General features: G+C 47.9%; 2 protein-coding genes and 1 non-coding gene across 3 annotated transcripts in view; all 3 read left to right on the plus strand.

Moving 5' to 3' along the window:
• The window catches only part of LOC103073588 (G protein-coupled receptor kinase 4-like), a 9,621-nt gene extending 2,352 nt beyond the window's left edge, over positions 1 to 7,269 (plus strand). The window contains 5 exon segments of the mRNA XM_082931065.1: positions 445 to 645; positions 4,711 to 4,856; positions 6,404 to 6,541; positions 7,013 to 7,141; positions 7,237 to 7,269. Coding sequence (XP_082787191.1) covers positions 445 to 645; positions 4,711 to 4,856; positions 6,404 to 6,541; positions 7,013 to 7,141; positions 7,237 to 7,269 — 647 coding nt within the window.
• Positions 7,270 to 7,379: 110 nt separating this feature from the next.
• Positions 7,380 to 27,009, plus strand: part of HTT (huntingtin) — a 161,906-nt gene continuing 142,276 nt past the window's right edge. Inside the window, exons 1-2 of the mRNA XM_007456892.1 lie at positions 7,380 to 7,417; positions 8,944 to 9,100. Of these exons, the coding sequence (XP_007456954.1) occupies positions 7,380 to 7,417; positions 8,944 to 9,100 (195 nt within the window). The remainder of the gene's footprint in view (positions 7,418 to 8,943; positions 9,101 to 27,009) is intronic.
• Positions 26,291 to 26,363, plus strand: TRNAG-CCC (transfer RNA glycine (anticodon CCC)). The gene has a single exon. It is a non-coding gene; the product is annotated as a tRNA-Gly (tRNA).

Genomic DNA, 27,009 nt, shown 5'->3' on the forward strand with positions numbered 1-27,009 from the left:
GCAGGAATGGTTTGTAATAACAGCTTTACTGAGATGCAGTTCATATGCCATAAAATCCACCAACCCGAAGTGTGTAGTTCAGTGGGTTTCTGTATGTTCACAGAGATGTGCAACTATCACCACTGTCTGATTTCAGAACTTTTTCATCACCTCAGAGAAGGCCCGCACCCGTCAGCAATCACTCCCCACTCCTCACATCCCACCCCCAGCCCTGCAGCGCCCAATCTGCTTCCTGTCTCCGTGGACTTGTCTGTTCTGACTGTTTCGTACAGGTGGACTCATGCGCTGTTTGGCCTTTTGTGTCTGCCTTCTTTGGCTTAACGTGTTTGCGAGAGTCATCCATGTGGTAACAGACATTAAACTTACAATGTGTTGTTTGGAATTAAGTATGAGGACATTTAATTTAATTTAATTTAATTTAAATTTCCTGTGTTTGTTATGTAGCTCCCGAAGTTCTCAATCACGAAAGGTATACATTTAGCCCTGATTGGTGGGGACTTGGCTGTCTGATATACGAAATGATTCAGGGACAGTCTCCGTTCAGAAGATTCTGAGAGAAGGTCGATAGGGTGGAGGTGGAGCGGAGAGTGAAGGAGGAGGCAGAGCGGTGCTCCGAGGAGTTCTCCGAGGACGCCAAGTCCATCTTGCAGCCTGGTGGGTCGCGCTCGGGGAGGGTGGGATTGGGGCTAGGCTTCCGACCGCCCGCCGTTCAGGCCCAGCCCCCTCTCCGTAGGGCTCAGGAGGGGCCACCTGATGCTCCACGGTGCCAGGGCCAGGGCCTTCCTCGCAGGGGGTGCTGATCACGCAGAGCAGAGTTCATTGTTTGCTTTCCCCAAAGGTGCTGCTGAGAGGGAAGGGTGGTGTTGGGTCATTGTTTAGAGCACAGCTGACCAACTTCACAGGACGCTAAACATGAAACAGAATCTTCAGGGTGCTTTGCAGCGGTGAGGTTTTTCTCTCTGCCCACTTTCCTCAGAACTCCCTTTAACTGGTCGCCAGGGACTGTGGTCCTATCGGCACCCTGCCCCGATGGCCTGCCATGCGCCTGGCACTGTCAGCCCCAGGCCGTCCTGGCAGTGAGGGGGTGAGAGAAGCTCTCCTTGTCACTTCTCTTAAGCCAATACTCAGGATTTTCTGAGCACATTTTAAACTTCATTTGCAGCCAGCGAGAATGTATTGAGCGTCCCCCATGGGACCTTCCCCGGCAGTGAGTAAAACAGGCAGTAATCCCAGCCCTTCTGCCCCCAGGCCCGGTGCTCTCACCCACTCAGGGGAGGCGGCCTGCGAGACGGGCATCTTCGGCAGGGAGGTGGGAGGGGCTGGCCGCGGGGCGGGGTGGGGAGGAGGGGCCGCACCGGGGCAGGAGGCCGGGGGCTGATGCGCAGGGACTCCCGGGAAGAGACCCACGGGACAGAAGGAGGGGGCCCGGCCCGGGTTTTGTGGAGATTCAGGTGGAAGTCTGAGCCCTGGGTGGTGTCAGAGCTTGTAAGAAGCCGTCGGACTCCGGGTGGACGGCAAGGCCGCGGCCGCAGGATTTGTGAGCCGTGCACGGAGCGGGGAGGGGCTGCAGCAAAGCCCCGGCGCGGAGGCGGGGACTCGGTGCGGGCCGGGCAGCTTGTCCCCTCCTCCTGTGGCCCGCGAGGGTGGGAGGGAGCCGCTGGAGGTGAGCGGAGAAGTGGGGGGCTTCCGGCGCTCCAAGGGCCGCGTGGGCGTCCAGGGAGGTGGGCGGCTGGTTGTGTGCAGGCAGGAGGCGCGAAGCTCGCAGCGGGCGGGGAGTCGGGCTTGCTTAAGCGGGTCTGAAAAAGCAGGAGAGAGGCCGCGGGGCTGGGTGGGTGCAGAGGGGCGGTTGGAGGAGCGACTGCGGGTGTGAGCGGGTCACAGGAGAGTGAGGACACGGGGCAGGTGGAGGCGGGCTCCTTCCCGGAGTTAGACACGCGGGGGCGCGCGCTGCGGGGGGAGGGCTGACGGGGTGGGGGGGGGGGGGCAGGGGGGGGGGCCCCCCGGCCTGCCGGTCTGTGAGTCAGTTATTCCCCCAAAGGTCTTTGCTCCTTGTGGAATGGAATACCTTGAGTGGCAGGGTGGGGGCCGGAGGACCAGGCCCCTGGACGGCGGCCACAGAGCGCGGGGCGTGGTCCCCCAGTGGGTGCTGGGGTCAGCCGGTGTGTCTCGCGGGAGTTGACACTGGCTGGGGAAGAAATACCTAGGGCTCCGTCTCCTTTTGTGTCCATGTGTGAAGGGACGTGTGCTGGTGGCCTTTCTCGGGCTGCTCACCCTGCTTGGAACTGACGGCGTTCAGTCAGCTCCTCCGTAACCACCTCCTGGCCACTTGCTGTTGCTGTTCAGTGTCTGCTGACATGCGACAGTCCGATGGGGCTGCAGGAGCATACAGATGCGAGAAGTGGGGCCGGCCCCTCAGGAGCGCACAGTTGAATGGCAGGCCTCAGATAACGCGAAAGAAGCTAGGGTCAAAAGCAGAGCTTGACGGGTACAAGATAGAAGCGAAGGCTTCAGGGTTTTCAGGATGAAGGGGTGCTGTTCGTGGGAAAGATGGTGGTGTCTGCGTGAAGCCCAGCCCTGTGACTCAGGGTCCGGGGTCGAGGCCCAGCCTCCCACCACCACGCGCTCACCCCTCCGGGTCTCGGGTTTCTCATCTAGAAGATGCAGACGGTGGATGACTTCTACCTTATAGAATTGCCAGCGGGATAAAATGAAAGAGTGCGCGTGAAGCGTTTAGTCCCACGTGAATCCTCGGTAACTGCCGAGCAGAGCAACGGCTGGTTCTTAGAGAGTCTGTGAAATCCCAACAGACAGGGCCTGGAGGAGAGGCCACCTCAGGTGCAAGGTCGATGTGAGCCGGGCACAGAGCGCGGAGCGCGGGCATCTTGGGGGTCCGGGATGTGACCCAGCACTGACTGCAAGAGAAGGGGACTGCCCGCCTCTGCAGGTCTCTGGCCTCCTCTGCCCGTCCCTGCCGGGCCCCTGCCGTGACATCTGGCGTCGGGTACCGCTGGGTCACTTTCAGAGCTCTCTGTTTTCTCATTTCAACCCCACAGTGGCTTTCTAGGATATTCTCAGAGCCGCACGGTGGAAAAATTAAAAATTGATTTCCATGGTGTCCCGTAGTCAGTGGCAGCAGGCAGCACGGGCACGAGGTGCTTTCCGCTGCCCGGCGCTGCCCGGTCAGGCCCCTGGACCGCGTGAGCTGGCAGCAGGCTTGACAGAGGCATGGAGTCCCTGCGGTGCCGTCATTGCATCTGGCCTGACACAATGTTCAGGTCTGGTCTTAATTAAGGAAGCCTGTCTTACTGAGCCCCGCCCTGGCTCGGTGCTGGAGTTCCCATGGCAGCTACCTGCAGAAGCTTGAGTCCCACAGGAAAGCCCCGGCGCCGAGCCAACTGCGCAGGTGTATTCCCATCGGTGGTGTCTGGTAGGAGTCAGCATGGCCGAGAGACCAGATGGCCTCGGTGTGTGTGCGGCACGGCCAGGCGGGCGGGGCGCGGCCCAGGGGCTGCAGGTGTGTGCAGGGGCGTCGCACACAAGCCGGGAGCCGCACGTGGGTGCTGGCTGGGAGTCGAGGCCACGGGTCAGCCAGCGTTCCTGTGAGGCACCAGGTGGTGGTGCCACTAGGGCTTTGCAGGTCTCTCTCGCATTGTTCAGCTCACCATTGCAGCGCAAACAGCCACAGACCCCTGAGCTAACGGCCAGCTCTGCTCCCACAGAGCCCTATTTACAGAAGCAGGCACCGGTGCGGTACAGCCCTGGGCTGCAGCTTCCCAGCCCCTGGCCTAGGCTGGGTTTTGGAGGCCCAGACCTTTCCTGTGTCGCTTTGCGCAGAGGCAGACCTCTTTAACTGCTAATTGTGGAAGGAGGCCTGTCTGAACTCTTGGCAGTAATGGGCATATATGCATATAGCTCATTTTTATTGTGCTTCACAAATAGCGTGTTTTTGACAGATTGAACGTTTGTGACAGTCCTGCGTTGAGCAAGTCTATTGCCACTATTTTCCTAGCAGCGTTGTTCTTTAATGAGGTACAATGTGTTTAGACATAACGCTATTTCATACTTAACAGACTACAGTAGAGTGTAAACGTAACTTTTATATGCACTGGGAAACCAGAAAATTCGTGTGACTTGCTTTATTGCAATAATCACTTAACTCTGGTGGTCTAGACTCGAACCCGCGGTATCTCCGAGGTCTGCCTGTTTAAATGTATAAGTAAGGAATACTTTTGAAAGAAACACTTTCTATTAATTTTAAGAATATACAACTTTTAGAGCTAGGTTTGCTAAATTTTTGCCTCATCTGAGGTCCTTAGTGGTCTGTTTAATTAATAGATTAAAATCGTTTCTAATTATGAACATAACTTGGCATGAAAGTGGTGTCTGCAAAGTTCCCAAGAGCTTCTATTTCTTGAAAAAAAATGCCCCTAATTTTTCCGTGGGTAAACTTTTCTTGAGGGTTTACTTAGCCGCCTCTTTATTTATTGACAGCTCAAAGGCAGGACTTCAGTCTCAAGTCCTTTTTGAAGCATCAGGTATTCTAAATCCGTAAAATCTGAAGTAACGAGGTTTGCTTGATACTTTGAAACTTGAGCGGCTTTGTTTAGATGGAGACGCTCTTTGCCACCCCGACTTCTTTGGCCATTATCATGGAGCTTTTCTGGGTTTTCTCTTTTATCCTCGGAGCTTCAGTTGACTCCATTTGTACTCGTCCACAGCTACTCACCAAGGATCGCAAGCAACGCCTGGGCTGCAGGGCCGAAGGAGTGGCTGAAGTCAAGGGACACCCTGTGTTCAGGGACATTAACTTCAAGAGGCTGGAGGCCCACATGTCAGACCCCCCTTTCCGTCCTGACGTAAGTGTGTTGCCAGAGAGCAGCGGGGTGTTGGGGTGTCTGAGAAAACGGATGTTTTCCAGGTAGGTTCAGGACCACCCGTCCCAACCCCAGTGCCCCCTGGCCCGTCCTCACAGGCCCTCCCGGCCCACTGCCGTTCTGGCTGGTGGAGCCCACCTAGGTCACTGCCCTGCTCAGAAACCTCAGCAGCACCCGACACCCTCCCCGGGGCGCCCCGCCAGGGTCCCCACGTTTCCGCGGCCCCTTCCCTCGCCCGGAATGCGCTTCCCCACGCCAGGTCTCGCGAGGTCCTGGCTGCACACTGAAGGCCCTGGAGTGGCCGCTCGAGCCTCCTGGTGAGCGCGTGGCGGGGCCCACACGAGGCCACGTCCCCAGTGCCCAGCAGGCCCAGCGCACGTCGGAGCTGGGCCGGAGCAGCCCCCTCTTTGGCCTTGAGCTGCTGCAGGCCTGTGCTGGAAACGTGGAGATTCGATCATTCCGCAGGATATGATGGGGCTGAGACGTGCGGTTAAAATAGTTGTAGTCGTACAAGTCAGGGTTCATTATGTTTACGTGGAATGTGTTGTGACAGCAGCTTCTCCCTTTGCGCTCGTTCTCTCAGCGCCCTCCCACCTGCTCCAGGAACTAGAGTCACGGGGAGGACCAGCTCCAAGACAAGGAAAACCCAGCCGGGGCTTCTCAGAGCCTTCTTTCCACCAGGCCCTGCGTGCCGCGGGCTGCAGCCTTCCCTGAGGAGGGCGCCAGCTGGGGAGTGAGGGGCAGAGGCGCTGGGGCTGCTCCGGGGGTTCTCCTGCATTTAACCAGAGGGCCCGGGGGGCCTCTGTCAGCAGCGTCTGAGGACGTCAGGTAGCCTGGCAGGGGCGCAGGATGGGGTTCTGGCCTGGGCTCGGGCCTCCCCATCGTCCCCTGCACCGTCTGGCGGCTCCCACCTCCCCGCTGCTCTCAGAAGTTCTGACCACGGACGGGCCCGGGATCGGCACGCTCCTTCCTTGTCGTGCACAAGCTCGGGTGCTCAGAACATGTGTCCCCAAGCCCTGGCTTCCCTGCTCCAGAGGCTGCGGCCCGGGCTCCACACGCCCCGCCTGCTGGCCTGACTCTGCGCCTGAGGACGCCAGTGCCCGATGGGGCTGGGGGCCTGGGGGCCTGGGGTCCTTCCCAGCGCAGACGGGGGCCAAGCAGGCGGACGGCACGTGCGCGAGGGAGGCCGAGGGCTGGAGGCTTCCTCTGCCGTGTCCCAGCAGGGGCACCCCGTCTGCCCTTCTCCACCTGCAGCCTCTGCTGTGGCCCGTTGCCATGCAGGAAAGAGAAGGGGGGGCCTCGGGAGGCTTGTGGGCGAGAGAGTGGGGAGCTGGAGCAGACGGGCCGCGGGGCCTGTGGCTCTGGGGGTTCCTAGAGCGAGGATTGGACGTGCTCCACGCCGGGAGGGATGGCGAGGAAAGGAGGGTGCAGGTGTGCGTGCGGCGGCTTCCCAGACGTCCTGAGCGCCGCTGAGGGAAACAAACACAGCGGCGGCCGTCTCAGCCGCGCCTCTCTGTTCTCTGTAACAGCCGCAGGTGGTTTACTGCAGGGATGTCCTGGACATCGAGCAGTTCTCTACGGTGCAGGGCATCCGCCTGGACAGCAGCGACTGCACCTTGTACAGCCAGTTCGTCACGGGCTGTGTCTCCGTCCCCTGGCAGAGCGAGGTACTGCCCGTTGCAGCACGGCCCACCTAACTAGTTACAACGACCAAGAAGAACCTTATGTGTGTAGAATGAACAGTTTCCTCTTTAAGATATCTTTTTAGCTATTTTACATACACACCCATTTGTGTGTGCGCACACGTGTGCATGTTTGGAGGTAAAATTATATGTGGCAGCTGCCCCTGGTCCCTTCACAGGGGGTGGACAGAGGTGGCCCTCTCGGGTCTGCTGGGCTTCTGCCGCCCTGAGCCCTGCTCCCTGAGCGGGGCTGGCTGGACGGGAGTTCACTGCTTTGGGGGCCACGTTGGCGGCCACGTGACCTCCCCCAAGAGGAGGTCAGGAAGCAGGGGGAGTAGGAGCCGAGGACGGGGGCCGGAGTGGCCGCCGAGCGCTGGGCTGGGGGCCGGGTGTGCGATGCCGACCGGCCGCGCAGGGCCTCCACCACTCCTCTGTCCTGCCCTTCTGTGGGTGCAGATGATGGAGTCTGAATGTTTCAAGGACGTCAACGAAAGGGGAAATGTGGCATTAGATCCAGAAGAGAAGACGTATCCGCCAGCTCCCAGACAGAAGAGAGGTGTCTTCCGCAGACTCTTCACTCGAGGGGTAAGGGTGTAACACGTTCTGTTGTTATTATTATCACATTATAATATGATGTGTTAAAAGGAATATTTCACCAAGGTAAAACTTCCTTTGTTCAGCTTTGTTTTTTCAGTGCCTCTTATATAAGATAATTTACATAGTTTGAAAGCCAGCCATAAGGTGCAGTTTGAGCCCAGCGAGAAGAATCCTCACAGTGGTGTTTGTTATTGCTATGAAAACTGTTCTGATGCAAAAAGAAGAAATGGCTTACAACACTCGAAAGGAGATCGTCTGTCGATGGCAAAGCATTTCACACTAGGCTCAGAAATCAGCATCTTGTAGAGCAACCATAAAACAGTGCACATCATTTCAATTTCTGCCTTACGTGTTCTGATTCTTTTTTTTTTTTTTTTTTTTTTTTTTTTGGGTCTTAGCTGTGGCACGCGGGATCTTTCTTTGGGGCACACAGGCTTCTCTCCAGTTGTGGCTCAGTAGTTGCGGCACGCAGGCTCAGTTCCCCCGTGGCGTATGGGATCTAGTTCCCTGACCAGGGATCACACCTGCGTCCCCTGCATTGGAAGGTGTCATCTTAACCGCTGGATCACCAGGGACGTCCCCATGTTCTGATCCTTAGAGCTGTCACGTCTTTCACCGCGATCACAGGGAAAGCTGATTTTCTTTTGAACATGGAAGAGTGGTTTGGAGAGACTTTCTGTGGTAGCATTAAATTTAGGAATTTTTTCCAAGTCTCCTTGGACCAGTGGATTATCCTGCCGTGAACCCCGTCTGTTCCCGAGGGATTTATGCCGAGGTTGTCCACTACCATCCATGGTTTTTCAGTATAAACCCAGAGTGTGTGACCACGTTTCCTCTGCAAACTGGGGGCTGGGCGGGAGTTAACTCCGTCCTTCTCTGGGGCCGAGTGTGTCTCGGTGCGAGTCGTCTCCTGTCCACACCGTGGGGGCCTTCAGGGAACCTGCGGCCAGTGGAATCCATACAGTCGTTCCGGAAGGAAGGAGGCGCGCACCCCGTGCTGCTGAGCTGGGTGGTGAGCACGGGGTGAGGTACGCAGCGTGAGTGCAGGACGCATGGGTGACGCCGTCTCTGCGTGAACCAAGCAGCCTGCAGGACGTGAAGCACACGGGAGCAAATTTAAGGGTTTCCCTGCCTTGAAGTCAGCACCCCGCGCCACATTTTCACGTCCACTTAAGGCAGGTCAGCGACTTGCATCAGAAAGGCGCCTGACAGGCCTTGTGCCGGTCTTGCGGGCTGCATCAATGCCAGCCCCAGCGAGAAGAAGGGGCTGGCCACCAGACGGCGAGCGCTCGCTGCACAGCCGGCCGGCGCCACGGAGCCCGTGCCCTGGGCTGCATCTTGCCCGTGAACTGCAATAACCGCGCGTGACACACCCTGAAACGTGCCTGATGAGTCTGTCCATTTTTCTACTTTGGTACCTGAATTGTCTTTTCACTAAAGCTGGATTGAGGAAAAGGCCCCTCGAGGACTCGTGACGCCCAGAAAGCCCCAGCTGCAGACGCCTTGTGGTGGGGACTCCGCGTGTCCCCGCGGGGAGGAGGGGAGAGGCCTGGGTGCCAGCCCTGCGGCCTCTGCGCCGAAGGCCCTGCTCCTGGCCCGAGGCTCCTCCCACGCTTCTCCCGTGGGTGGGCGTCGGTTGGAAGGTCTTGGCCCCTTTCGCTTGGTGTTCACCGCTCCCGTGCCTCTCACCGAGATTCCCCGGTGCTCCTGTCCATCCTCTGAAGGAGGGTGTTGTCAGGACCCTGAGGTCAGGGCTTGGCTGTCGGGGGCCGCTCTCCCTACCCCTGCAGTGTTGGACAGGTTTCTGTGGCCGCGGCCCGTGAGTCTCCGGGGGCTGGGATCCCGGAGCCAGACGTGCTGGAGGGGCCCTGGAGGCGGGGCGAGGGGGCGCCCGGTGTGCACCGGGCCTCGGCAGGGCCTTCTGGGGCCAAAGCGGCCTTTGGCAAGGTGAGAGCTGGTGGAGGGAAGAGCCGGGAAGCCTCCTGTGTCCTGCGACCCCGCTGGCTGCCCTGCCTCCGCGGTCAAGGTCACTGTCCCTTGGCTTGCCGGGGAGCCCTTGCCACCTGCCGTGTGGGATCCAGGGGCCCGACCTCGGAGACTGTAACCAAACAGCAGGGACTTGGTCCCGATCCTGTGACACCCGGGAAGCCACCGTCAGGGCCTGGCCCCGCGTCGCTGTCTCCAAGGGTCATCTGCCCCACCCAGCACGTTCCGAGGTGTGGTTTGCATCTGCGCTGATGGAGCTGTATGCCACATGCTGGCTGCAGTGGGGAGCCCAGTAGCCTGGAGGCCTGTGTCTAGAGCAGAGTCCCTCCCAGGCGACGTACCACGGACCAGGTGAGGGGAAGGGGGAGCTATCTGGGGTCTGGGGCCTTGGTTTTGGCGGGAGGGAAGTGGCTCGGCCTCTCCCGATTGAGCCCCTGGCCCCCACCTCATCCTGCCTCTAGAGGGAAGGTGGCAGGAGTTCCCACCTCCTGGGGGCTGGGAGCACATGCATCAGGGTTTGGTCCACGCTACCTGCTCATAAAGAGGTTACTAATCGTGGAAAAGGAATACGTGCTCATCGTAAAAAACACAGGAGAGCGTAAAGAAAATAGGAATCACTTTTATTCCCATGTCCTGTTTACATTCTGACTCCTTCCAGGCCTCCTTCCTCCCCTCCTGGGGCCCTCCTGCCTCCCGCTATGGATCATCTGGGGGACGTGGGAGGGCCTGGCCCATCACAGGTGGGGAGGCTGGGATGCAGCCCACCTGCCTGCAGAGTGAGGAGAGGGGGGCCGCAGGGACGGCCCGAGCCTGGGGGGTCGTCCGCATCTGGGGGCACAGCTATGGGAACCAGTCAAGTCCTTCTTTTTCTTTTCCTTTTTTTGCTTAAGCTAGTCTGAGTTGCATGTCTCCATGCCCAAGTGAGAGCCCTGACAGAGACAACAAATCCAGGTAAGAATTTTTACAGGGTATCTGGTAACTTAGTAGATTGAACATGTCTTTTTTTTTTTTTTTTCTTTGTTTCTGATTATAAGGAAATGTATATTTATTAAAGAGAAATTTGAAATTAAGACGAGTACACAAGGAAAATATCAGCCACTGTCCAGAGATAATCCCTATCAGCATTTTATTCTGTAATTTATATAATTGATAGTTGTTTCTTGCCATGTCGTTTAAATATATCTGACTGCTTCACCTTTTATGGCACATTTTGACCATCATTTATTTAAACAGTCCTAACAAATGTCTTCCCCACTTCTCTTGTTAATATGAATACCAATGGGACGGACGCCCCGCACCTACATCTTTGTGCCCACACCTCATAATATTTCTAGGGTAGATTCTCACCAGGGGATCCCTTAGTAAAAGGGTGTGAACAATTGACATAAATACTCCAAGAAAGAGCTAAAATGGTTAAAATGGTTATATCTAGAAAGCAGGTTCACTGGAATGAGCAGAAATGGAGCAGAGGAATGCTGTTTGCTTTATAAGCACTGCATTCTGACTTTATTTGTTGACCATGTTCGTGTATCATTAAGATAAAAATAAGTGTGACATTGTAAGGATTATTTACTTTCCCCCTAATAAAGCACAGCTATGCACTAAAAAAGGTATATGATCATTTTTAAAGAATATATGTTATTTGCCTTTATGAACAAATTGCCCTCCTGAAAATTTTTAACAATTTGCCCTCCCACCAACAATGTTTAACAGTTTCTTGCTAAGTTTCACCAAAAACTAAGTTTTGATGAAGACTTTCACTAGAAAGTAGGTATTTTTCTTTTCTTTTTTGTGGTAAAATACACATAACACTTACCATCTTAACCATTTTTAAGTGTACAGTTCAGTGGTGTTAAGCGCGTTCACATTGTCGTGCAGCCATCACCACCACGTGTCCACAGAACTGTTTCCTCTTGTGAAACTGAAACTCTGTCCCCATTAAACACTAACCTCCCTATTCTTCCCCTCCCCCAGCCCCTGGCCCCCACCATTCTACTTTCTGTCTCTATGGATTTGACGACTCTTGGGACCTCATATAAGTGGAATCATGCGGTGTATGTCTTTTGGGTCGGGCTTATTTCACTCAGCATAACGTCCTCAGGGTTCATCCATGTCGTAGCAGGTGTCAGAATTCCCTTCCTCTCTAAGGCTGAATCAGATTCCTTTCTGCTTCTCCATTCATCCGTTCATGGACACTTGGATTGTTTCAACGTGTTAGCTATTGTGAATAATGCTGCTATGGACTTGGGGGTACAATATCTCTTTGAGACCCTGCTTTCAATTCTTTGGGGCATATACCCAGAAGTGGAATTGCTGAGTTGTATGGTAATTCTTGGTTTAATTTTTTGAGGGGCCACGATACCGTTTTCCACAGCAGTGGCACTATCTTACGTTCCCACCAACAGTGCACAAGGGTTCCAGTTTGTCCATATCCTTCTGAACACATCCTTTTTAATGGCTTTTTGGCATTATTCCAATATTTCATTAATTTTTTTCTTTTTGGCCACACTGCACAGCTTACAGGATCTTAGTTCCCCAAACAGGGATTGACCCCAGGGCCCCTGCAGTGGGAGCGCAGAATCCTTAACCACTGGACCACAAGGGAAGTCCCTCCAATATTTTAAAGTATTAACGTTTCTACCAATTCCCTATTGTTGGACATTTACGTTGTTTCATCTTTTTGATACTATTAATATTGCTTCAATTACCATCTTTGTAGCTCCCATCTTCGAATGCTCGTCTAATAACGTCCTGAGTGACACTCCATAGGTATATATGCTAAGTCAAATGGTTCAGGTACTTAAATCTTCTCATATCATCTCATTTATTTATTTCTTTTTTGGCCACACCACGCAACATGTGAGTCGTTAGTTTCCTCCACCAGGGATCAAACCTTTCCCCCTGCATTGGGAGCCCGGAGTCTTAACCACTGGACCGCCAGGGAAGTCCCCTTTAATCTGCTGATGGATCCACATCTTTTGATGTTGCCAAATTACTCTTCAGAAGAATGACAAGACTGTATTATAACTAGCAGTTTTTGCGAGGCCTTGCTTCCTGTGTCCTTATCAATCCTGGTTAGCACTCTCTTTACTCACCTTTTCTCGGGTTCTTGCTGAATCTTACTGAATCAACTTATGCTGTTCTCATAAGTTGCTAACTCAAAGTTTCCCACCTCACCCTGGAGCATCTGAGCCAGGACTTCAGAGCCTGTGATGAAATGCCACCCAGGGTCAGACATTTCCCCTCCTGCTCTGTGCTTTGTCATCCATGAAGCGAGACATGTGGAGTGAGAGTGTTCCCTCTGGCTCATTCCTTGGAGTCAAACTTTCCCCCTCTTATGCCCCTTGAATTCAGCGCTGAGATCTCAGAGGACCTCTGCTTGGGTAGGTCCTGGCCTCTTTTCTGTTTCATTGTGTTATTCCTCTTAACTGCTCACAGCTGAGTGTAAGTGAAATTCTTTAAACACTGCTTTATCACTGGGGCTGAATTCTTACTGTTTTCCATCACATTTCTTTCCCTTCTCAACTGGAAGATGAGCCCAGCAAAGGGCCTGCATTGTGTGGCAGGGAGGTGGTGGCGGTGGGGGGCGGGGCGGCGCTGTGCTTCTGCTTTTTGTATTTCGTGTCTCTTACTTTGAGGGCCAGGCAGCATCCAAGTTGTGATTTTAAATAGGAAGGAGCATTTCCAGTCTTGATTTTCTAATAAGGAAACAACTGGGCTTTGGAGTTTTTGCTGAGGAAAAAACATAGCTCTCCTACTGGGAGGAATGTCATACCCCATGTAGACCTCATTTTAATTAATATAGCAGTCAGTGCTGGCCAGGCATCTCCTTCAAGAAGTCCTCCTGGGACTTCTCTGGTGGTCCAGTGGTTAAGACTCCGTGCTCCCAATGCAGGGGGCCGAGGTTTGATATCTAGTCAGGGAACTAGATCCCACATGCATGCCGCAACTAAAGATCCTGCATGGGGCTTCCCTGGTGGCGCAGTGGTTGAGAGTCCGCCTGCCGATGCAGGGGACACGGGTTCGTGCCCCGGTCCGGGAAGATCCCACATGCCGCGGAGCGGCTGGGCCCGTGAGCCATGGCTGCTGAGCCTGCGCATCCGGAGCCTGTGCTCTGCAACACGAGAGGCCACAGCAGTGAGAGGCCCGCATACCCCCCCCCAAAAAAAGAAAACGAGATCCTGCATGCCGCAATGAAGATCCCGTGTACTGCAACCAAGACCCGGCACAGCCAAATAAATAAATGAAAACAGAAACAAAACAAACATAACAAAAACACGTCAGTCTCAATGCTTTAAAAAAATAAAAATAAAAGAAGTCTCCTGACCCTCATTCCCAGGCCAGGTGAAGGGCCCCTCCCTGGGCTGGAGCTTATACAGGGGATCAGAGACACGGTTGTAGCCTTCTTGTTGTTCATCTTCTAGTTACCAATAACTAAGGGTAATGTCTTAGTCTGTTTGGGCTGTTACATCAGAATACCATGAACTTGGTGGCTGATAAATGACAAAAATTTATTTCTCACATTTCTAGAGGCTGGAAGTCTGAGATCAGGGTGCCAGCAAGGGTGGTTTCTGCTGAGAACCCTCTTCCGGGTTGCAGACTGCCAACTTTTTGTGGTACCCTTACATGGCAGAGAGCAGAGAGGGGAAGCAAGCTCTCCCATGAATCTTATAAGGGCACTAATCCATTCATGGGGGCTCTACCATCATGACCTCATCTAATTATCTGAGTAATGGACAAATAACATGATGATTTAAAATGAAAGTAGAGTGAACCACAGAAAGATATTGAAGAAAATCTTCATCTTATTACTGGAGACTAAATTACCAGGTTCCCAAGAGATAGAACTTATGACATTTTGGTCACAGTACAGTACAAAGTACGGTAATAGAGGCGGCAAAGAGGGGAGGAATGGAAGCAGTCAAGAGAACAGAAAATAGTAAATAAGAACAAAAAGGATCAGAGAGAAAATGAGAGCTACTCTGATTTTACATTCTTTGTGGGATACATTTTAAAGACATAAAGAAACTTGTATACGTTTGAATTGGATGTACAACAATGTGAATGTGAATGTACTTAATGCCACCTAACCGTATACTTAAAAACGGTTAAAACGGTCAACTTAGGGACTTCCCGGGTGGTCCAGTGGTTAAGACTCCGCACTCCCAGTGTAGGGGGCCCAGGTTCGATCCCTGGTCAGGGAACCAGATCCCGCGTGCTGCAACTAAGAGCTCACATGCCGCAACTAAAAAGATCCCACAAGCCACAATGAAGATCTTGCATGCGGCAATGAAGATCCCGCATGATGCAGCTAAGACCCAGCACAGCCAAATAAATAAATAAATAATTTTTTAAAAATGGTCAACTTTATGTACTGTATATTTACCATAATAAAAAAGAATGAAAAAAGTTGAATTGAGTTTAAACTCATTATTTCCCAGCTCTGTGCTCTGACAGACCTAGAAGCAATGACACCCCGGTAGCAGGGAGCACACCTGCTGCCTGGATCTTGGTTCCTAGATACCATTCTCCAGTAAAAGGAGTCAGGGCTCCTCGAATAAATGGCTGGTTCCACGTCTGAGGAGGCAAAGATGAGCCTGGAACATCTTGTGATATAAAATAAGAAAGTGCTTTAAAAATAGTGGGCATGTCAAAAGGACACAGACGTCACCTTGAAGTGGCTTCCAATGAATTTGGGACAATTTGAGCATTAATAAAAGTATAATGATGAAATTGATAATGATATATATATTTTTTTAAGTGCCTATAGTAAGATTCAAAGAAGAAAAGGAAGAGCGGAATAGATGTGTACGGGGAGGAAAATGCTTCCTCATGAAAGAGTGCCGGGCGGTTAGGGCAGAAGGAATGAGGGGTTATGACACCAATCTGCAACTCCCAGCGTGAGTCAGGCCAGCAGCATCGAGAGTGCCAGACCCACTGGTGGAAGGCCTTTGGGGAACAGCGTATTCTCACAGGTCCAGAGAACTATCCCAAGTGACTTAGTAATTACAAAGCGAAAAGGTACTTTCATATTGGAGAGATCTGGCAGTCACCCGCTTGACTGAGTGACCAAACTTAGCCCCACAGACCAAGGGCAGCCTGACACCAGGACAGGCCCACCTGTGAAGCTTTCTTCCTAAAGGGTTTGATGGAATCTAGTCAGACCCCCCAGACCGGAGCTGTCCAATAAATTATGTAAGTCACACATGTGATTTTGTTTAAAGTAAAAAGAAACGGCTTTGAATAATTTTTAAAATTTAACCCACTATATCCAAATATTATTTCTACATGTAATCAGTATAAACATAATAAGACATTTTACATTCTTTATTCTGTACTAAGTATTTGAGATCTGGCGTGAATTTGACATTTTACAGCACAACTCAATTCAGACTCACTATATTTCAAGCGCTCAATAGCCAAATGTGGCTAGTGGCTAAAGCATCAGGCCACGCAGCTCCACACCTACCTTCCAGGTTACAGAAAGTGCAAGGGACATAGGAGCAAAAGTTAAGTCACAGCATGAAGAGGCAATCAAATCACAATGAGGGTGTGTTCTGCAAGAAACTGGCCTGGACTCTTTAGAAAGTCAATGTCCTTTAAAAAACACCACCACCACCACCACCACCACAGGGGAACTATACAAAAAGATACAAACAACCAAGTGCGGCGCAGGAAACTTGATTAGATCCTTGTTTTAAACAAAGCTTAAAAAGGACATTTGGGGCCATGTGGATATTTGACTCAGGCCTGGATTTTATTTCATTCCATTCCATTTTATTTGTTTTTTTGCGGTACGCGGGCCTCTCACTGTTGTGGCCTCTCCCGGTGTGGAGCACAGGCTCCGGACGCGCAGGCTCAGCGGCCATGGCTCACGGGCCCAGCCGCTGCGCGGCATGTGGGATCTTCCCGGACCGGGGCACGAACCCGCATCCCCTGCATCAGCAGGCGGACTCTCAACCAGTGCGCCACCAGGGAAGCCCCATTTTATTTTATTTTATTTATTGGCCGTGCCGTGCAGCATGCAGGATCCCAGTCCCCCGACCAGGGATCTAACCCGTGACCCCTGAAGTGGAAGCGTGGAGTCCTAACCACTGGACTGTCAGGGAAGTCCCAGGCCTGGATTTTAGGTAATATTAGGTAATTAGGGGAAGGTGTTATCATGGCTCCTACTTTTGGAAACATCTGCTGAAGTATTGAGGGCTGGAGTGTGACAATGTCTTCAACCTACTGTCAAATGATGGAGGAGGGTGTCTACATGCAGAGAAAGCTAATATGACACGATGTTAATAGTTGTTGAGTTTAGAGGAAAGGTGACTATGTTTTTTTAAAATTTTTTAAATTTTTTATACATCAGGTTCTTATTAGTTATCTATTTTATACATAGTGTGTGGGCTATGTTTTTAACGTTTTGTGTGTATAGGAGAGAAATAAAAAAGCGCCCCCAGTCTGTCGTGTGGAGGATGGAGTTGAGGCAGCAGGAGTGGACGTAGGGAGCTAGTGAGGACTGACAGTGGCCTAGGCCGGCTGGACACGTGGAACCCGAGGCAGTGGACAGATTTGTGCTACACTTTGGATGTAGAAGCACCTATTACAGCGCAGCCTCATCCACGGGGCTGTGAGCTCCCTAGGGACAGGGGTTTGTGTTATTTATGTCATATCCCCAGCACCTGGCACGTAGTAAGGACCCACAAATGGTTGTTGAAGTCAACTGAACTGCTAACCAGTATTTAAAGTAAAAACTAAAGGATAGAAGTTATCCAAAAGGGAAAGTGCTTTATTTTTATTGTATCGATATTTTACTCCCCACCCACATGTCTAGGATGTAAACCTTGTTTCCATCTAAAAAGTAACGAGGCCACTGGCAATGGAACTGAAACCATGTTGACAACAACAAATCAAACAAACAAAAACCGAGGAGCCCCAAAGAAACTTTTAGAGGTGATGGTGTGTCTGTTGCCTTGGCCGTGGTGATGGTTTCATGGGTCTTTGCACAGGTCCAAACTCATCAAATTGTATACATTAAACGTGCATTTTTTTTTTTTTTTTGTATATCAGTTATACTTCAAGAAAGCTGTATTAAAAAAAAAAACTGAAACCATGGGACAATTAGATTTGAAAGTCATAAAATTGTACAAGAAAAAGAGCTGACCACACCTGGGGAAAGAGCTGACAGGTCACGAGGACAGGGCTCTAAACTATGTCATTCACCGGATTTCCGTTGCGCTCCTACTCTGTGAGGACCCTGCCTTGTGGAGGAGCGTTGCAGTGGAGGCCAGCGTACCTCTAGGAGTGGAGGCTCAGGAACACAGTGGTTCTGTGTTGGGGATGCGAGGCGGGGATGTGGGGTGGGAGTTCATCATGCAAAGAGCATTCTGCCACGCGAAGATGTGGTTCTTCTCTCTTCTTGGTCGTTACGAACGTTGCCTTGGAAGATGTTGAAGACGGGTAAAGACAGAGCTCCAGGACACCCCTCAGAGCCCCACTGACCGACACTGCCCATTCAGCTGGTATGGCTGCTCGATTATTTACCAACTCAAACTCCCACTACATGGGTACATTTCCCCCCCACCCCTTTTCCTTGAGAGACATTGTCAAAATGCATTATGGAAGGAAAATGAGCTACAGTTGGGAGGGGGTTATGTATATGTAGTCATAAAATAACGACACAGGTAAGAGTAGACACATCATATAAATGGTCTTTTAAAAAAAATTTGTAAACTTAAAAATTTTTTTTATACTTCAGATTCTTATTAGTCATCCATTTTATACACATCAGTGTGTACATGTCAATCCCAATCACCCAATTCATCACACCACCATCCCCACCGCCCGCAGCTTTCCTCCCCCTTGGTGTCCATACGTTTGTTCTCTACATCTGTGTCTCTATTTCTGCCCTGCAAACCGGTTCATCTGTACCATTTTTGTAGGTTCCACATATATGCATTAATATATGATACTTTTCTCTTTCTGACTTAATTCACTCTGTATGACAGTCTCTAGATCCATCCACGTCTCTACAAATGACCCAATTTCATTCCTTTTTATGGCTGAGTAATATTCCATTGTATATGTGTACCACATCTTTATCCATTTGTCTGTCGATGGGCATTTAGGTTGCTTCCATGACCTGGCTATTGTAAATAGTGCTGCCATGAACATTTGGGTGCATGTCTTTTTTGAATTATGGTTTTCTCTGGGTATATGCCCAGTAGTGGGATTGCTGGGTCATACGTTAACTCTATTTTTAGTTTTTTAAGGAACCTCCATGCTGTTCTCCATAGTGGCTGCACCAATTTACATTCCCACCAACAGTGCAGGAGGGTTCCCTTTTCTCCACGCCCTCTCCAGCATTTGTTGTTTGTACATTTTCTGATGATGCCCATTCTAACTGGTGTGAGGTGATACCTCACTGTAGTTTTGATTTGCATTTCTCGAATAATTAGTCATGTTGAGCAGCTTTTCATGGGCTTCTTGACTATCTGTATGTCTTCTTTGGAGAAATGTCTATTTAGGTCTTCTGCCCGTTTTTGGATTGGGTTGTTTGTTTTTTTTAAAATATTGAGCTGCATGAGCTGTTTATATATTTTGGAGATTAATCCTTTGTCTGTTGATTCGTTTGCAAATATTTTATCCCATTCTGAGGGTTGTCTTTTCATCTTGTTTATGGTTTCCTTTGCTTTGCAAAAGCTTTGAAGTTTCATTAGGTCCCATTTGTTTATTTTTGTTTTGATTTCCATTACTCTAGGAGGTGGATCAAAAAAGATCTTGCTGTGATTTATGTCAAAGAGTGTTCTTCCTATGATTTCCTCTAAGCGTTTGTATAGTGTCCAGTCTTACATTTATGTCCGTAATCCATTCTGAGTTTATTTTTGTGTATGGTGTTAGGGAGTGTTTTAATTTCATTCTTTTACATGTAGCTGTTCAGTTTTCCCAGCACCACTTATTGAAGAGACTGTCTTTTCTCCATTGTATATCCTTGCCTCCTTTGTCAAGAATTAGTTGACCATAGGTGTGTGGGTTTATCTCTGGGCTTTCTATCTTGTTCCATTGATCTATATTTCTGTTTTTGTGCCAGTACCATATTGTCTTGATTACTGTAGCTTTGTAGTGTAGTCTGAAGTCAGGGAGTCTAATTCCTACAGCTCTGTTTATTTCCCTTAAGACTGCTTTGGCTATTAGGGGTCTTTTGTGTCTCCATACAAATTTTAAGACTTTTTGTTCTGGTTCTGTAAAAAATGCCATTGGTAATTTGATAGGGATTGCATTGAATCTGTAGATTGCTTTGGGCAGTATAGTCATTTTCACAATATATTCTTCCAATCAAAGAACATGGTATATCTCTCCAACTGTTGGTATCATCTTTAATTTCTTTCATCAGTGTCTTATAGTTTTCTGCATATAGGTCTTCTGTCTCCTTAGGTAGGTTTATTCCTAGGTATTTTATTCTTTTTGTTGCAATGATAAATGGGAGTGTTTCCTTAATTTCTCTTTCAGATTTTTCATCATTAGTGTATAGAAATGCAAGAGATTTCTGTGCATTAATTTTGTATCCTGCAACTTTACCAAATCCATTGATTAGCTCTAGTAGTTTTCTGGTGGCATCTTTAGGATTCTCTATGTATAGTATCATGTCATCTGCAAACAGTGACAGATTTACTTCTTCTTTTCCCATTTGTATTCCTTTTATTTCTTTTTCTTCTCTGATTGCCGTGGCTAGGACTTCCAAAACTGTGTTGAATAAGAGTGGTGAGAGCGGACATCCTTGTCTTGTTCCTGATCTTAGAGGAAATGCTTTCAGTGTTTCACCATTGAGAGTGATGTTTGCTGTGGGTTTGTCGTATGTGGCCTTTATTATGTTGAGGTAAGTTCCCTCTATGCCCACTTTCTAGAGTTTTTTTTTTTTATCATAAATGGGTGTTGAATTTTGTCAAAAGCTTATTCTGCCTGTATTGAGATGATCATATGGTTTTTATCCTTCAATGTTAATATGGTGTATCACATTGATTGATTTGCGTATATTGAAGAATACTTTCATCCCTGGGATAAATCCCACTTGATCATGGTGTGTGATACTTTTAATGTGCTGTTGGATTCTGTTTGCTAGTATTTTGCTGAGGATTTTTGCATCTATATTCATCAGTGATATTGGTCTGTAATTTTCTTTTTTTGTACTGTCTTTGTCTGGTTTTGGTATCAGCATGATGGTGGCCTCATAGAATGAGTTTGGGATTGTTCCTTCCTCTGCAATTTTTTGGACAAGTTTGAGAAGGATGGGTGTTAGCTCTTCTCTAAATGTTTGATAGAATTCACCTGTGAAGCCATCTGGTCCTGGACTTTTGTTTGTTGGAAGATTTTTCATCAGAGTTTCAATTTCATTACTTGTGATTGGTCTGTTCATATTTTCTATTTCTTCCTGGTTCACTCTTGGAAGGTTATACCTTTCTAAGAATTTGTCCATTTCTTCCATGTTGTCCATTTTATTGGCATAGGGTCACTTATAGTAGTCTCTTAGGATGCTTTGTATTTCTGTGGTGTCTAACTTCTCCTTTTTAACATTTCTTATTTTATTGATTTGAATCCTCTCCCTCTTTTTCTTGATGAGTCTGGCTAATGGTTTATCAATTTTGTTTAATTTCTCAAAGAACCAGCTTTTAGTTTTGTTGATCTTTGCTATTGTTTTCTTTGTTTCTATTTCATTTATTTCTGCTCTGATCTTTATGATTTCTTTCCTTCTGCTAACTTTGGGTTTTGTTTGTTCTTTCTCTAGTTCCTTTAGGTGTAAGGTTAGGTTGTTTATTTGAGATTTTTCTTGTTTCTTGAGGTAGGCTCGTATAGCTATAAACTTCCCTCTTAGAACTGCTTTTGCTGCATCCCATAGGTTTTGGATCATTGTGTTTTCATTGTCATTTATCTCTAGGTATATTTTGATTTCCTCTTTGATTTCTTCAGTGATCTCTTGATTATTTAGTAACGTATTGTTTAGCCTCCATGTGTTTGTGTTTTTTACGTTTTTTTCCCTGTAATTCACTTCTAATCTCATAGCGTTGTGGCCAGAAAAGATGCTTAATATGATTTCAATTTTCTTAAATTTACTGAGGCTTGATTTGTGACCCAAAATGTGATCTATCCTGGAGAATGTTCCATGTGCACTTGAAAAGAAAGTGTAATCTGCTGTTTTTGGATGGAATGTCCTATAAATATGAATTAAATCTACCAGGTCTGTTGTGTCATTTAAAGCTTCTGTTTCCTTATTTATTTTCATTTTGGATGATCTGTCCCTTGGTGTAAGTGAGGTGTTAAAGTCCCCCACTATTATTGTGTTACTGCTGATTTCCTCTTTTATAGCTGTTAGCAGTTGCCTTATGTATTGAGGTGCTCTTATGTTGGGTGCATATATATTTATAATTGTTACATCTTCTTGGATTGATCCCTTGATCACTATGTAGTGTCCTTCCTTGTCTGTTGTAACATTGCTTATTTTAATGTCTATTTTATCTGATACAAGTATTGCTACTCCAGCTTTCTTTTGATTTCCATTTGCCTGGAATATTTTTTTCCATCACCTCACTTTCAGTCTGAATGTGTCCCTAGGTCTGAAGTGGGTCTCTTGTAGACAGCATATATATGGGTCTTGTTTTTATATCCATTCAGCAAGCCTGTGTCTTTTGGTTGGAGCATTTAATCCATTCACGTTTAAGGTAATTATCGATATGTATGTTCCTATGACCATTTTCTTAATTGTTTTGGGTTTGTTTTTGTAGGTCCTTTTCTTCTCTTGTGTTTCCCACTTAGAGAAGTTCCTTTAGCATTTGTTGTAGAGCTGGTTTAGTGGTGCTGAATTCTCTTAGCTTTTGCTTCTTTGTAAAGATTTTGATTTCTCCAGCGAATCTGAATGAGATCCTTGCCAGGTAGAGTAATCTTGGTTGTAGGTTCTTCCCTTTCATCACTTTAAGTGTATCAGGCCACTCCCTTCTGGCTTGTAGAGTTTCTGCTGAGAAATCGGCTGTTAACCTTATGGGAGTTCCCTTGTATGTTATTGGTCATTTTTCCCTTGCTGCTTTCAATACTTTGTCTTTAATTTTTGCCAGTTTGATTACTATGTGTCTCGGCATGTTTCTCCTTGGTTTTATCCTGTATGGGACTCGCTGCGCTTCCTGGACTTGGGTGGCTATTTCCTTTCCCATGTTAGGGAAGTTTTCGACTATAATCTTTTCAAATATATCCTCGGGTCCTTTCTCTCTCTCTTCTCCTTCTGGGACCCCTATAATGTGAATGTTGTTGTGTTTAGTGTTGTCCCAGAGGTCTCTTAGGCTGTCTTCATTTCTTTTCATTCTTTTTTCTTTATTCTGTTCCGCAGCAGTGAATTCCACCATTCTGTCATCCAGGTCACTTATCCGTTCTTCTGCCTCAGTTATTCTGCTATTGATTCCTTCTAGTGTAGTTTTCATTTCAGTTATTGTATTGTTCATCTCTGTCTGTTTGTTCTTTAATTCTTTTAGGTCTTTGTTAAACATTTCTTGCATCTTCTTGATCTTTGCCTCCATGCTTTCTGAGATCCTGGATCATTTTCACTATCATTATTCTGAATTCTTTTTCTGGAAGGTTGTGTATCTCCACTTCATTTAGGTGTTTTTCTGGGGTTTTATCTTTTTCCTTCATGTGGTACATAGCCCTCTGCCTTTTCATCTTGTCTTTCTGTGAATGTGGTTTTTGTTCCACAGGCTGAAGGATTGTAGTTCTTCTTGCTTCTGCTGTCTGCCCTCTGGTCCAATTCTTTTTATTAGTCTTTTCAAAGAACCACCTCTTGGCCTGGTTATACTTCTCTGCCTTAATAGTTCTCTGATGCTTTCAAATAGATGATTTAAAAAATTTTGTCCCCTAGTTTCCTTGTCCTTAGTGGGAGGAGGGTTTGTCTGAAATTACCTAGTTCACCTGCTAGTGTTGGAAGGTCTCCTGCAGAGGCAGGGCATGGCTGTGGCTCATCGTGGGTACAAGGACACTGGCAGCAGAAGCTCCGGGAAGCACTCTTTGGTGTGAGCCCTCCCAGAGTCTGCCATTAGCCCCACCATATATACATGGTCTTAACTCACCAATTAAAGGGAGATTTTCAGATTGGGTCACAAGGCAAAACCCAACTCTGTGCTGTATCTGAGACACACCTAAAACAAAGTGAGTGAGAAAGGTTACAATTCAACCATTGAGAATGTATATCAGGAAAATGCAAACAAAAATAAAAGCAGCAGTCACAATCTTAGTATCAGACAAGATAGAATCCGGGCCAAAAAACGTTAAGCCAAGCAGAAGGGGCATTTTGTAATTGAAGGTACAATTCTCAAACAAGATGAAATGGTCAGAAATAACTTCACCAAATAACAGCCATAGCTTTCCCAAAGCAGAGCTGAGAGGTTTAACCCAGCTGTCAGTCCCAGACAGATCAGACAGAAAGAGCATAGTAAGGTGCATTTTAGGAACATGTGTGTATGTGGATGGATGGATAGATAGATAGATAATGTATTGATGTAATATATAGGTAATACATTCTATATTGATACTAAAAAATGCACTTTCTTTCCAATGCCCATGGAACATTCATGAAAAGGGACCGTATATTGTGGCACAAAGAAAATCCTCATAGGGACTTCCCTGGTGGTCCAGGGGTTAAGACTCTGTGCTCCCAATGCAGGGGGCCCAGGTTTGATCCCTGGTTGGGAACTAGATCCCACATGCATGCCACAACTAAAGATCCTGTGTGCTGTAACGAACATTTCACACACGTCAACGAAGATCCTGTATGCCTCAACTAAAGCCTGGTACAGCCAAATAAATAAATAAATATTTTAAAAAATACCCTCATAAAAAAGGGGGAAACAATATCCTAACAAAAAATTTTAAAAGATTTAAATATAGTCGAGTATGTGATTACAAATGCAGTAAACTTACAAATTAATAACAAAACAGGTCCTGGCACCCGGAAATTTAATAGCCTCTATTAAAGTCCTCTTGGGCCAAAGAGGATATATAATGCAAAACTTCAGAACTTCTAGAAAATAAAAACAACAGGAGTTATATATCTGATGCATGCGATACACCTAAAATATAGTGCTCACAGAGAAAATGTATAGCTTTTAATTATATCAACAAAAATAAGTGCCTGGAGATAAATGAATTTAGCCTCTAACTCATAAGGATTGAAAAATACATTTAGGAAAAGCAGAAGGAGGAAAGTAATAGGGACAAAACCAACTAATAGCTAGGGCTTCCCTGGTTGCGCAGTGGTTAAGAATCTGCCTGCCAATGCAGGAGACACAGGTTCGAGCCCTGGTCCGGGAAGATCCCACATGCCGCAGAGCAACGAAGCCCGTGCACCACAACTACTGAGCCTGCGCTCTAGAGCCTGTGAGCCACAACTACTGAGCCTGCACTCTAGAGACCGCGAGCCACAACTACTGAGCCTGCACTCTAGAGACCACAAGCCACAACTGCTGAAGCCTGAGCACCTAGAGCCTGTGCTCCGCAACAAGGAAAGCCACCGCAATGAGAAGCCCGCTCGCTGCAACAAAGAGTAGCCCCCCGCTTGCCGCAACTAGAGAAAGCCCACGCACAGCAACGAAGACCCAATGCAGCCAAAAATAAATAAATAAACTAATTAATTAATTAAAAAGTTCATGCTGAATTTTTTTTTTTTTTGGCTATGTTGGGTCTTTGTTGCTGCACATGGGCTTTCTCTAGTTGCAGGGAGCGGGGGCTACTCTTGGTTGCAGTGTGTGGGCTTCTCATTGCAGTGTCTTCTCTTGTTGTGAAGCATGGGCTCTAGGCACGTGGGCTTCAGTAGTTGTGGCACGTGGGCTCAGGAGTTGTGGCTCATGGGCTCTAGAGGGCAGGCTCAGTAGTTGCGGTGCACGGTCTTAGTAGCTCCACGGCATGTGGGATCTTCCTGGACCACGGCTCAAACCCGTGTCCCCTGCATTGGCAGGTGGATTCTTAACCACTGCACCACCAGGAAAGCCCCACACTGACTTTAAAAAAAAAGTCTATACCAATCTCTTTTATGAATATTAATGCAAAAGCCCTTAAAATATTAGCAAACAGAATCCAGCAACACATTAAAATTACTACATCAAGGGACTTCCCTGGTGGTCCAGTGGTTAAGACTCCACACTTCCACTGCAGGGGGCATGAGTTCAATCCCTGGTCAGGGAACTAAGATCCCACATGCCACACAGTGCAGCCAAAACAAACAAAAGTACTACATCAAAATAGTGGGTTTGTTTTAATAATGCATGGATGGTTCAATATCAGGAAATCCAGTAACATAATACATCATGTTATTAGATCCAAAGCAAAAATAAAAGATCATTTTCATAAAGGCATTTGACGAACTTCAACCCACTTTTTTACACAGTCAATAAAATACATTTGACCCTTGAAGAACACAGGGTTTGGGGTGCTGACCCCTGCACAGTTGAAAATACGCATATAATTTTATAGTCGGCCTGCCGTATCCATGGTTCCACATCCGAGGAGTCAACCAACCACGTATTCTGTAGTACTGTACTATTTACTGAAAAAAAGCCTCATATAAGTGGACTTGTGCAGCTCAAACCCATGTTGTTCAAGGGTAAACTGTGAATCAGTCAATACTTCTTTATCATAATAAAATATATTTACCATCCAGAGGCAGCATCTTACCTGATGAGGGTTTACTCTGGAGGCATTCATGTTAAAATCAGGAATAACAGAAGGATGACCACTCTCAATAACATCCTATTTAATATTTATAGGAGGAACTTCCATGTACAGCAAGGACGGACTAGAGAATACAGATCTACCCTCCTGATGAAAATAGCTAATAAAGCTCGGCAAATATATACGTCAAAAGAGTCAGCAACTTTCAGGGCTGAAAGCCAGGAAAGGGTGGGACCTAGAGAGATGAGCCAAACGCTAGGGCTACTCCTGCTTTGGGGGGGTTGGAGTCCTGAAACACCTGAAAGGCTGAGCTAAGCTCAGGGCTAGGAGAGCAAAAATCAAATCCAGGGCATGCCAAGACTGGGGGCCCAGCCAGCTCACACTCCACTTCCGGGTCCAGCCCACCCAAGAATAAGGGTGACCTGGAAGAAAACCAGCTCTCTAAAACGGGTGGCCTGGACTTCCCTGGTGGTCCAGTGGTTAAGACTCTGCACTCCCAATGCAGGGGTTGCAGGTTCAATCCCTGGTCAAGGAACTAAGATCCCACATGCTGCACGTGCAGCAAAAAAAAAAAATTAAAAAATAAAATGGGTGGCCCAGAGGACTCCGAAACTGGAATTTGGATTAACATGACCTAGCAGTTCTAGTGTCCCAAGGAGAGTAGCATTGCAAACAAAAATCTTGCCTGGAGGAAAAAAATACCCTAAGCTGTAAATCTCTTCTATAATAATTTTCAGATACGATGTCCAGGATATAATCAAAGATAACCAGGCACATGAGATGAGGCAAATGAATGAAAATTAGCCGAAACTTCAGACATGAAAAACATTCCCTTGGGACTTCCCTGGTCGTCCAGTGGTTAAGACTCTGCACTTCCACTGCATGGGGCACGGGTTCGATCCCTGGTCGGGGAACTAAAATCCCCCATGCTGCGCGGCACAGCCAAAAAACAAACAAGACAAAAAAATTTCCTTAGAGGCTCTAGATAATGGAAATATACAAGACACAGACTCTTAAACACTGTGCTCACTATGTTCAAGGAGAAAAGCTGCATAGCTTGACAATTTCGACAGTAGAAACTATTTGTAAAAAGTGACATAGCATACTTTAGAAAGAGATATAAATGCCAGTCCTGAAAACTACAAAATTCCAGAACTGAATGGTTAACACTAAGGGTTCAG

This window comes from Lipotes vexillifer, unplaced genomic scaffold (assembly GCF_000442215.2).
Source record: "Lipotes vexillifer unplaced genomic scaffold, Lipotes_vexillifer_v1.1 scaffold63, whole genome shotgun sequence".
NCBI classification, from domain to species: Eukaryota; Metazoa; Chordata; class Mammalia; order Artiodactyla; family Lipotidae; genus Lipotes; species Lipotes vexillifer.